The 12180-nt window shown below is 53.4% G+C and overlaps 1 protein-coding gene across 1 annotated transcript; it reads right to left on the minus strand.

Moving 5' to 3' along the window:
- Positions 1–3273: 3273 nt before the first annotated feature.
- On the minus strand, positions 3274–4266 carry GPR3 (G protein-coupled receptor 3). The gene has a single exon (XM_068969437.1). The coding sequence runs from the start codon at positions 4264–4266 to the stop codon at positions 3274–3276; it is 993 nt and encodes a 330-aa protein (XP_068825538.1).
- Positions 4267–12180: the final 7914 nt, after the last annotated feature.

The following is a 12180-nucleotide window of genomic DNA, read 5'->3' on the forward strand; positions in this document are numbered from 1 at the left end:
GGAGGACCTGAGATGTAGCTGCAGAATCCCAGGAGGAAGGAGAAGCCAACGGGCCCCACCTTGCACACACACACCAACCTGGGGACAGGCTCAGACACCCTCATGTGGGCCCAGGACTCAAGGCTGAGACTGAAGATGCAGGCTTCCAGAAATGTCTGAGCGCCACCTCACAGCTACACAGACAGAGGACTCAACGGCGTGAGGGTCCACCACAAACGAGGCTGGCCCTGCTGGGCCCTGGAGCCAGAAGCAAGGAGGGGGTCGAGAGCCAAGCCCACCGAGGATGGGATGGGCCCCTGGCCCTGCTCCTTCGAGACCTTGGTGGGTGCTCCTTGGGAGTGTGGCTGAGGCAGCCAGTAGGCCTGTTCCCTACACTGCCCCTCCCAAAGGTCTAGGGGTGCCCTGGAGACCCCCAAAACATTCCCTAGCCCAGGACAGGGCTCCCTGCCCTGGTTTCCTTGCTTGCTATTTCTGAGCTGCTCCTGAAACCAATTCTCTCATCCAGGAAAGAAACAGATTGGAAGTCACAAGGACCTGGTTCAACCCTCAGGTCAGCTCAGCTCTTAACTGTGTGACTTTAGGCAAATCAAATGTCACTTTCAGTGAGGATTTTGAGGGCATCCGTATCTTTTTTTTACTTTTAGGTCACTCCATATCTCTTGCAGTGTCTTAGTTCTCTGACCAGGGATCCAGCATAGGTCCCCAGCAGCAGTGGATAAGCTGAACCCTAACCATTGGACTGCCAGGGAGGTCCCAAGGGGCACCCTCGTTTAAAGCTTACATCCGCTCCTTGTGCCCTGTCTCTGAGGATATATCACTCTGACATCATCATATTTTAGTTCCTGTCTTTATTACTGTGTCCTCCAGCTAGAATTTACACTGCCCACAAGGACAGCAATGAATAAATGAAAATTCATTACTCTCAGAGCCTCAACTTTCTCTTCTGTAAAATGGGGAAAGCAATAGTACCCCCCCCCCCACCAAAGGGGCCATGGTGATGTTGTGTGAGATGTTTGGCATGGGACAGGTGCTTCCTGACTGGGGACCTTTTTCCCAGGGACCTTCCAGGAAGGTGGGGAGAGGAGGTAAGCCTCAACCTGACCTGGTGGAGCCTCCCCACTTTGGGCCTGGATTGGCACTGTGTGTAGCTCAGCCCAGGCCCGCCCTCTGCCAGCTGTGACCCAGCCCTGTTGGTATGCCCACTCCCCTTGGATTCCTGTGGCTGCTATTGGGGAGGAGTCTTGAACATCAGGCAAAAGCTCTCTGGCCAGGGAAACAGTCTCCCCATCTGTGCAATAGGGGTGCTCTGAGGGCCCCACCTCCAGGCTTTGCCCATCTGGGTAGATGTGGGTTTGGGGTAGTCCGAGCTTCCTCTTCAGCCACACCCCAAACCTACTCCTGCCTGTACCTGGTGAACAAGTTCTTTTTGGTTCCAAAACTGAAATTCAGAGTCCTGCCCAATTTTGTCCTCAAATGCACACAAGGGTACACACACTTAACCTTCACTCACCTTTGTATAGAAAAAAGTCCTTCCAGCTCCTGAGTGAACAGACCCCATCCAATCACCTCCCAAAATGGGGCCACTGGCTCTGAAAATTAACCCCAACACAAGGCAGGGTCCAGAATGTCCTAAGCCTTTGGCTTGGGAAGGCAGGAGATGGGGGGGCATCGGCCAGGGGACAGTGCACAGGGCCTGGAAACATGTGCCTCTTTTGAATCCTGGCTCTACCGTTTCCTAGCTGCATGATCTTGAGCTGACCACTGGATCTCCCTTGGCCCGCTTCCTGGTCTGTAACATGAAGTTCTTGCCCGTGCCAGGGGATGCTTGTTAGGCATACGTGAGCTGACGGATGCAGAACGCTTAGTGCAGTGCCCAGCGCGCAGGAAACACCTGTGAATGGAAGAGGCTGCTGTTGTTCGGGACACCTACATGGCTTGAGCACATTCTTCACGCCCAAACCCCAAGCTAAAGCTAATGTAGGCAAGATGTGAGCAACTGAAACCCACGGGGGCCTGGCACCAGCAGTTCTAGTCCCAGTGGAGGTGGGGTTCTTGTCTGGGGGCGCCTGGGTCTGAACAGAGGAACCCATCAGATTGGCATCCTGGGGTGGGAGGTGTCACCTGCCAGCCTTACTCCACCTGAGTCTCCAGTTTCTTGGATCCCCCCATAGGTCCCCAGGCCTGGCCTAATCCTCCCGTTCCAGGCTGTCACCCATCACACCCCACACCACTCCTTCCACACACAGACAAATCTTATTTATCACAAAATCATTTTTTTATTGAGGGTTGGGTCAGGAACAGGAATAGGGATTGCACTGGGGACCCTACCCCAGATGGCAGAGGGCTCAGGTGTTGGCTCGCACCCTGCCTCCTATAGGGCACCGCAGGGTGAGACCTGACCCCAGGCTCTGGCTATGGTGCTGGACACCAGGCTGGAGTGGAGCTGGGGTTGCTTGGCCTGGTTCCGACGGCCGACCCGGCTGCAGTTCCCCAAAAACGGCCACCAGAGGGCAGTCGGCCCCCAGAGCAGAGGAATGCTCGGTTTCTCAGGTGATGGCTTCTTAAAAAAATAAAAAACCAGAGGCTGGTGTGTTCCCCCTGCAAACCCGAGGGGGCGGGCCTGGGGAGAAGGCTCTGGTTTCTATGATCTCTTCGATAAAAAGTAAGCAAAAATAATAACAAAATACGTGGTTTCTCTCTCTCCCTTTTCCCCCTCTAGGAACTGAGGTCAGAAATGAGGGTGTTGGGGACTGGGAGTACCCTGGTATGGCCTGGATTTCAAGGTGTGGGTCTCTTTATTTCCCCTTAACACCCATAAATAAATTCATAAATAAATAATAAATAGATATTCTCTTTGTATGTGCACATATATACAGATAAACCTTTCTCATCTCGGCAACGGAGTAACTAACCTCTCTGACTCTTTAGCTCAGAAACACAAAAGTAAAGTGACATGGTCAAGGTCAAGGGAGGAGGAAGGTCAGGGACTTGGAATGGCACTGTGAAACACCCAGCAGCCTACTGGAACTCCAAGCCCATCTGGGCTGTGGGACATTTCTGAGTTGGGACCCTGGCCACTGGAACATTCTAGAACCATGGAGCCAGCTGGGCCCTGCAGGGATCTGAACAGAATCCTGTGAAACACCCAAAGTCCTAGAACTCCAGAACCAGCTGGGTCTTGGGGTGTGGAGCTGGGGGTTGGAACAAAGCCCTGGAGGACCTAACATTCTGGAATTCTGTAGTGATCAGGGCTGGAGGGTCACCAGGATGAGACTAGACATCACTGGGGGAGCGGGATCGGAAGAGCGTCTTGGAAGAGGAACAGCAGCAGCAGACAGCCCACAGCACCTTCTGCACGTCCTGGTTGCGGAAGGCGTAGATGATGGGGTTGATCATGGAGTTGTAGGTGGCAGGGAGCAGGGTGAGATAGGTGTAGAGGGGTGGGGAGTGGGCATCGCCCAACAGGCAGTAGACGGTGAAGGGCAGCCAGCAGGCGGCAAAGGCGCCAAGCACCACGGCCAGGGTGGCAATGCCCTTTCGGGTGGCCACGTAGTGGGAGGCAGGCAGCAGGTGCCGCTGGAGGGCAATCTGCTGGGCATGGCGGCAGACGATGCGACAGACCTGGGCATACAGCTGCAGCATGATGCCAAACACCATGAAGAAGGCGACGGCCAGGACCACCAGATGGTTCTTGGAGAGCGGATAGACCACGCCGCACGTGGCCCGCGCATCCAGGCAGTTCCAGGCCAGCACAGGCAGCAGCCCCAGGCCCAGCGCGCCCCCCCACACTAGGGCCAGCATCACATAGGTCCGCGTCACTGTTGTCTCTGAGTAGTAGGTGAGCGCATTGTACAGAGAAAGGTAGCGATCAACGGTGATGGCCAGTAGGCTACCGATGCTGGCAGTAAAGGCCGTGGCCAGCACGCCAACCAGCACCAGGCTCATCACTGCTGAGCCAATGCAGAAGACAGCAGCGAAGTGCATGACCAGGCCCAGGCCCGCCAGCAGGTCTGCCACAGCCAGGCTGCCCACTAGCAGGAACATGGGGGCACGGAAGGCGGGAGTGCCCACGATGATGGCCACCACCAGCGCGTTCTCACAGGACACCAGTGTGCCCGAGATGCACAGTACTACGTCCCAGGCCGTGGGGGTGGGCAGAGGTGCGGCAGGGCCTGTGGGCCCCTCTGTGGACCCCATGCTGCTCATGTTCATGTTTCCGGGGCCAGCAGAGAGCCAGGCCAGGGGGCTGCCTGCACCCCACATCATGGTACCTGTAGGAGAAACGCCCTGTGAGAAGCTGGCAGGGCTGGGTGCTGGGTAGAGGGGTCTGGAAGCAGTTGGGGGGGGGGTCTCTCCTCAGGATACCTGGCTGGGTCCCAGGTTGCCCACCCTCTCCCATGCCCTGAAGCTCCTTCCAGGATACCCTTGTCTTCACCTATGCCCCTAGGCCAGCAGGGGTCTGGGGATCCCTGTGGTGGGTCGCTCCCCTTTCCCTTCTAATACATTGAGTCCTGCAGGTCTCTCTCCCACGTGCGTGACCGAGGAGGACAAGATGAAGGACTACCATAAGTGGATGGAGGCCCATAGGATCCCGGAGAAGCCGGGAAAGGCCCAGGACTGGGGGAGGGGACATCTCAAGACTGACAGCAGCTCTGCTCCCTCCCCACTGGGGAGGATGACGCTCAGTTTCTGAGGCTCACCAGACCCCTCACGATTCTCAGTATGGCCAGCCCCAGACTCCGCCCCCAGAGAATGCTCGTGAAGCTCCCGCCAGCCCCCACCCTGCACTCTTGGGGTAACAACATCTGGGACCTCAGCCCCCCAACACACACTCGCCTAGACTTCTGCCCCCAGCTGGACCCTTCTTTCTGCCTAAACCTCTCGGTCTTTGGGACAAACACCCCCTGCTGGAAGCCAGGATCCTGGAGTCAGATCCCTCCCTCTGCTTGGACACCTGGCTCTTGGGCCTGACTCCGCCTCCTGTCCGGACGTCTGGATTTCTAAGTCGGACACCTCCTCCTGCTCGGACGCCTGGTTCCTGGCCCAGACGCTTCCTGCCGGCCCAAACTCAGATGACCATCAGTCCCTTCAGGGCCTCGGGTCCTTGCAGGAGTGCTCACCCCACGCCGGGCTACCCAGCTGACAGCTCTTATCACCCAGACCCTGAGTCCCCTCCTGTTAGCCCAGACTCAAAGTTCCTGGTCTCAACCTCCGACCCCAACCAACCGCTGGGAGCTTGACCGCATGCCCAGCGTCCAGCATCCTGCGTGCCCTCTTGGACCCCTGGTACCCAAGGCGGGGCCCGCTACTCACCTCTCGGGACGGGGCGCGGCCGGGCCGCGGGGAGGCTCCGCTCGCGTCCAGGCTGCGCAGGGTGTGTGAGGACCCCGAGAAGCCCCCGCGGCCGCGGGAGAAGCGGCGTGAGTCACCCCGCCCTGCCCCGCCCCCGACCACCGCTTTGGTGACGTCAGTGGCCCGGATGGCCAATGGGTGCGTCGCGCTGGGGCGCAGCGCGCGCCGCTCGGCATAGTAATGAGGCCTCGTGCCGCCCGCTCCCCCATTCATAAAAAGCGACCGTGGCTGCGGCTCCGCCCCCTTCTGAGTCGGCCCGCGCTGTCCTTGACGCTGCGCCCTCTACGGGCCGGGGGTTTCGGGGTCGCTGGTGCGAGAGCCCTTGCAGTCTCAGGGAGGTGGCGGGGGGCATGTGTTAGAGGGAGAGGAAGAAAGGGGCCCCGGAGAGTTTGTGGAGGTGATGGGACCCTCGGGTGGCAGAGACAGGCTGACGGAATTCAGGTGACGGAGCCCGAGTGATGGGGGCTGAATGAGCGTCCCCGGTGAGGATGACAGGGGTTGCCAAGACGATGGGGCCCTGAGGTGATGGTGACAGGAGCACGAGGGAGCAGGGAGGTGGGTGGAAGTGACGGTATGAGCGCGGTGACAGGATCTTGGGGGGATGGTGGCAGTGCGACGCTGAGGAGGAGAAGGAAGCCCCCAGGGCAACCATAGCAGTGTCAGGGTGACGCTGGGCCATGATGGGGTTCAGGGATGAGGCGGTAGGAAAGGGAAGGTGGAGGGGCTGGGTGATAGTTCTTCAGGTCACCGTGACCCTGTCACAAGTGACCAGGCTGTGATAAGGGTCATAGGGTCCTGGAATGAAGATACTAGGTGACTGTGGGCCCCCAGGGGGGTGGGACAGGGTAGAGGGTCTGGACTGACAGTAACCGGGCCAGCCCTCGTGATGCTGGGGCTGGCAGAAGGAGCTGGGCGACGTCAATCATGTCAGCCCAATAGCTCCCTCACTGCACAGGGAGGGGTGGGCCTGGCAAGATTTCAAAACTTGAATTATTTATTCAAGGATCTGGAAAGCCAGCGGGGTGGGGGTGGGGGTGGGGGGTCACTTCCCCGAAGCAGCAGGAGTCGGGAAGAACTTGGAAGCAGAAAGCCATCAGCTCAGTCCCCAGGGCGGGCCCCTCTCGGCCTCCCATCTTAGGCACCCTGGCAGGGCAGGGCACAGAGAAGAAACTCCCCCTTCCCCACCTCTTCCTGTTCCCAGGGAACCTCTCCCAGCTGACTTCTCCAGATGCCACAGATATGGCCAGTTCTGGGAGAGGGGAAATAGCTGCCTCCTCCACCCTCCAACTCGAGCTCTGATCCTCATTGGAATCAACCAGGCCTGTGGGAAAGGGCTGGGGGCAGGGACCAGGTGAGGGCCCAGATCCCAGGCCCCACCACTTATCCTCCCAGCACAGAACCACTGCAGTGTCCACAGTCAGTGTGGGGCAGGGAGAAGGAGGAGGCCGGCCAGTGGCAGGGTACATGGTGGGGGGGGGCAGGGCTGGGGAAGATACTGTACTTCAGGTTGCACATGGTGAGTTTGGGGTGGTTAGCAGGTGGTGTGGTCAGCAGTTAGTTTGGGTGAATATCTTAGGCTCTTTGGGCCTGTTTTCTCTAGAGACAGGGACTTCCCAATTGGTCCAGTGGCTAAGACGCCACATACCCAATGCAGAGGGTTGGGGTTTGATCCCTGGTCAGGGGAACTAGATCCCACGAGCCGCAACTAAAGAGTTTGCATGAGGCAACTAACAAGATCCCACGTGATGCAGCTAAGACCCAGCACAGCCAAATAAATAAATAAAAGTTAAGAAAAAGAGAGACCATGTTAGTATCTTCTGCATGGGATTGCTGGGAGGTGCTGGCTGCAGGAGGAGGACACCTGGGAGGCTTGGGTGTGCGGGGAGGGAGCAGAGAGGAGGAGCTTCAGGGAAACCCACCAGTGAGAGCACAGACTGGGTGAGAAGCTTCCTGCTCCTGGGCTTTGCCTGGTGGTTCCCTCTGCCCAGAACCCCTTTACTCCATTTGAGAGTCTCTGCGGCCAAGTCAATATCTTCCGGAGCAGGCTTTCCCAACCTCTACCCTAGACGACCACTCCCGCCCCCATCACTCTCTCCCTCCTTTCCCTGATTTATCATTTTTTAGAGCACTTAGCACTCCTGAAATTGTAAATTTATTGTTTTAAGAGAAAAGACATGTCAGCCCCACCAGGATATAAGCTCCACGAGGATACAGACTTTGTTCTGGTCTGTGCTGGAGAACAAAGCCTGGCATGGAGGAGGTGTTCAATAAATACCTGCTGACTGGATGACTGGACAAAAAGCAGCATCCGAGAAAGAGAAGGAAAACACGGAGGGAACAGTAATACGCACAGTGTTGAGGAAAGCGGGGCATCAATGGGAATACAAGAACATCTGCCCCCTGGAACCCGGATGTCCACTTTCTCCCCTGTCAGAGCCAGGTCCCAACAGCTGTCCAGTTGGTCTCAGAGAGGCTGCTGGGAGGTTGGCATGAGAGGGTGTATGAGAGGGAACCCCTTTGTGGTCCCGTGATTAGGACTCCACACTTCCACCGCAGGGGGCATAAGTTTGATTCCTGGTCAGGGAACTAAGATCTTGCAAGCCATGTGGCTCACACATACACACACACACACACACACACAAATAGAGGGGAGATGTATGAGAGACCATCTTCTTCTCTTCTGAGTGGCATGATCTTTTTTTATTTTACATAGTTTATTAATCCTCTCATGAAAAATCTGCACAATCACCACAGATAAAGTCACTGCAGGATCTTTAATCCTCCCTTCTGCCAGCACCTACATTGGTCTTTGTGATCCCCCAAGCTCCTTCATTCTGTCCTTCAGTTCTTTTTCTTCTCAAGCAGCCCATGTCTTGCAAGGTGGTGGTGGTTTATTTTTCTTTGCATAACCCAAGGAATCGTAAATCACATCCAAGCCAGTTGTCACCACCAAAGTGGGTTCTGACTCCAAATATAAAGATGACATCTCGTGTGGTCTTGTATACTTTGGCTATTTTCCCCAAATTTCTGTCTTGGATACAGGTTGCCCTTCCAGGGTGAAGAACATCAATGACCACCTTTCCCTTGAAGTAGTTGGTTGGTCAGAATTTCCTGATCCAGAGAATCATGGTGTTGGTTCATGACGGAGGTGATCCTCAGTCAGCCAAAGAGGAAAAGAGTGAAGTGACATTTCTAACCCTGAGAAACCCTGGAGACCTAAGAGACTCAAGTGAGGCTGTGGAGTTTCTTATTTGCTTGTTTTGGGGTTTCTTTGGCTGTGCCATGCAGCATGTAGGATCTCAGTTCCCCGACCAGGGACTGAACCTGCATCCCCTATAGTGGAAACACAGAGTCTTAACCACTGGACTGCCAGGGAAGTCTGAGGCTATGGATTTTCATGTGGGCACACTCTCTCGTGCTCCAAAACTGCCCCATGTCAACAGGACAATTGAGGCCATCACTGCCAACCAGGTCTGTTCCCCAAAGATCTGCTATCTAGAGGAAAAGGCAACCATTTTTCTTCTCTCATCCTCAGGCCCCCTTCCCTGTCTCCCTGACTTCCCCCTCCAGCCCTTCCCACCTACCAGATGCCAGACCAGAGCCCAGTACATACAATAATCCTACACCCCTATTTCATAGGTGAAGCCCAGAGAAGCCAGACGATTTGCCCAAATCACACTGTCAATGGCAGAGCTGGGATCTGAAGCCATTCTATTTGGAACCAAATCCAGTGTGCCTTCATTCTAGCCTAAATGTCACCATCTCCCCAGAAGGGGCTGGGAATAAAGCTTGACTAAGGTGGACAATACTTGTAGTTCCCCAGGTGACCACCAGATGGCTGTGAGCACTCACCTCCAGGTAAGACTTCTTTCCCTCCACTAACCCTGTGGGCCTAGACTCTGGAGGGAAGTGTGTGAGAGAGACACAGACACAAGCCCCCTGTCCAAGCTCCAAGAATCTGGCCATCATCAGTGTACACATTCTTAGCACAGACCCATTCATTCAGCCAATATTCACTGATAGTTCCCTTGGGCTTGGGTTTGAGAGGGTGCCACAGACAGAGATGATGTGGCCATATCCGTGCATTTTCAACATTCAGTAAATATTTATTGAGTTTATTTACTATTTGCTAGGCACAGTTCTAGGCACAGAGAATATAGCAATGAACAGATATCTCCTCTTCATGGTGTTTCCATTCTGATGGGGAAATGGACAATCTACAAATAAACACTTAATATGATATTAAGTAGGGAACCCTTGAGGGTCTCACAGACCAGTGAGATAGGCAAACATGTATACAGTCACAACATGGTACAGTATGGTTATTTAGTAAGCACCTGATTAGCTTTTAAGTGTGCAGGGAGTTAACTGTAGATGAAGATAAACATGGTTTCTGCCTTCCCAGAACTTATTTATAGACTAGGAAACAACTGAGTAATTGAGTACATAGCTGATACATGTTCTGAAGGGAAAAGGAGACATCGTGATGTAGAATAACCAGGAGACCTGTTTTTAGTAGGGAGGTCAGGGGCTGAAAAGAGAATAGAAGAGTTCCAAAGAGAGTAGAGCAGGTGCAAAGTCTTTCAAATCTTAAAAGATGCTGCTGTGAAAGTGCTGCACTTAATATGCCAGCAAATTTGGAAAACTCAGCAGTGGCCACAGGACTGGAAAAGGTCCATTTTCATTCCAATCCCAAAGAAGAGCAATGCCAAAGAATGTTCAAACTACTGGACAATTGCACTCATCTCACACGCTAACAAAGTAATGCTCAAAATTCTCCAAGCCAACAGTACATGAACCGTGAACTTCCAGATGTTCAAGCTGTATTTAGAAAAGGCAGAGGAACCAGAGATCAAATTGCCAACATCTGTTGGATCATCAAAAAAGAGAATTCCAGAAACACATCTTCTTCTGCTTTATTGATTATGCCAAAGTCTTTGACTGTGTAGATCACAACAAACTGTGGAAAATTCTTCAAGAGATGAGGATACCAGACCACCTGACCTGCCTCCTGAGAAATCTGTATGCAGATCAAGAAGAAAGAGTTAGAACCGGACATGGAACAACAGACTGGTTCCAAATCGGGAAAGAAGTACGTCAAAGCTGTATATTATCACCTTGCTCATTTAACTTATATACAGAGTACAGCATGAGAAATACCGGGCTGGATGAAGCACAAGCTGGAATCAACATTGCTGGGAGAAATATCAATAACCTCAGATACGCAGATGACACCACCCTTATGGCAGAAAGTGAAGAAGAACTAAACAGTTTCTTGATGAAAGTGAAAGAGAGTGAAAACCTTGGCTTGAAACTCAACATTCAAAAAACTAAAATCATGGCATCCAATCCAATCACTCATGGCAAATAGATGGGGAAACAATGGAAATAGTGACAGACTTTATTTTCTTGGACTCCAAAATCACTGCAGATGGTGACTGCAGCCAAGTAATTAAAAGACACTTGCTCCTTGGAAGAAAAGTTATGACCAACCTAGACAGCATATTAAAAAGCAGAGACATTACTTTGTCAACAAAGGTCCATCTAGTCAAGGCTATGGTTTTTCCAGTAGTCGTGTATGGATGTGAGAGTTGGACTATAAAGAAAGCTGAGCGAAGAATTGATGCTTTTGAACTGTGGTGTTGGAGAAGACTCTTGAGAGTCCCTTGGACTGAAAGGAGGTCCAACCAGTCCATCCTAAAGGAGATCAGTGCTGGGTGTTCATTGGAAGGACTGATGCTGAAGCTGAAACTCCAATACTTTGGCCACCTGATGCAAAGAACTGACTCCTTAGAAAAGACCTTGATGCTGGGAAAGATTGAAGGTGGGAAGAAAAGGGGACAACAGAGGATGAGATGGTTGGATGGCATCACTGACTTGATGGACATGAGTTTGAGCAAGCTCTGGGAGTCGGTGATGGACAGGGAAGCCCGGCTTGCTTCAGTCCATTGGGTCGCAAAGAGTCGGACGTGACTGAGTGACTGAACTGAACTGAAAGTCTTAGGAGGAAAGAGTTGATTGTTTGAGGGACAGAGGAAGCTAGTGTGTCTGGACCAAAGGAGCCAAGGGGAGATGTGGGAGCTGAGCTCAGAGAGGCAGGCAGGGGAAGGTCATGTAAGTCTTGGAAAGCGGTGAGATGGAAGCCATCGGTGAGCTTAAACATGGAATAATATGATTTGATTTACATTTTCAAAGGATTGCTCTGGCTGCTGAGGGGAAAATGGACTATGGCAGAAGCAGAAGCCCTACCAGGAGGCCACTGCAGTCACCAAGGCAAGAGATGGTGAGGCCTTGGGTGCAGGGCAGATGGGTTAGGATCTACCAGCTGCGACAAGTGCCACAGCAGTTCAGCCTTGCTCTGTGATGGTCACCGAGGGCTTCCTGCAGGCGGTGGCCATTTAGCGTTGTCATGAAGAGTTAGTTTGCCAGATACATGTAGTCAGGAGAGGAGGATGACCCTCCAAGAGAGAGAACCACTACCAGATGAAGGCAAGGAGGTACAAATGACGCATGCTAGGGGGAAGGCTATTCTATTTTCTCAGAGGGTAAGATGCTGGGGTGAGCACAAGATGTCTGAGGCTTCTAGAGCCAGGAATCAAAGGGCTGTGAAAGCCAAGCTGAGTTGAAATTTGTTTCATGGTCAAATCCACGTTTTCGGGACAGCTCTGCACTGTGAGAGGTGAGCTGGGGAGAGGCCTGGAGACTGAGAGGAAGTGTGAGATCAGCAAAAGAAAGCTGAGGGAGCAGGACCCAGGAGCAGGATCTGTAGGACTTTAGTCTGGGGGCAAGACAGAGGGAGAGGGTGAGGAAGAGACCGGGGTTTCCAAT

The sequence above is a fragment of the Capricornis sumatraensis genome, chromosome 3 (assembly GCF_032405125.1).
Source record: "Capricornis sumatraensis isolate serow.1 chromosome 3, serow.2, whole genome shotgun sequence".
NCBI classification, from domain to species: domain Eukaryota; kingdom Metazoa; phylum Chordata; class Mammalia; order Artiodactyla; family Bovidae; genus Capricornis; species Capricornis sumatraensis.

Bases quoted from the DNA above. Each gene is read 5' to 3' on its own strand.
- GPR3 (XM_068969437.1), bottom strand. From the start codon at position 4,266: ATGATGTGGGGTGCAGGCAGCCCCCTGGCCTGGCTCTCTGCTGGCCCC.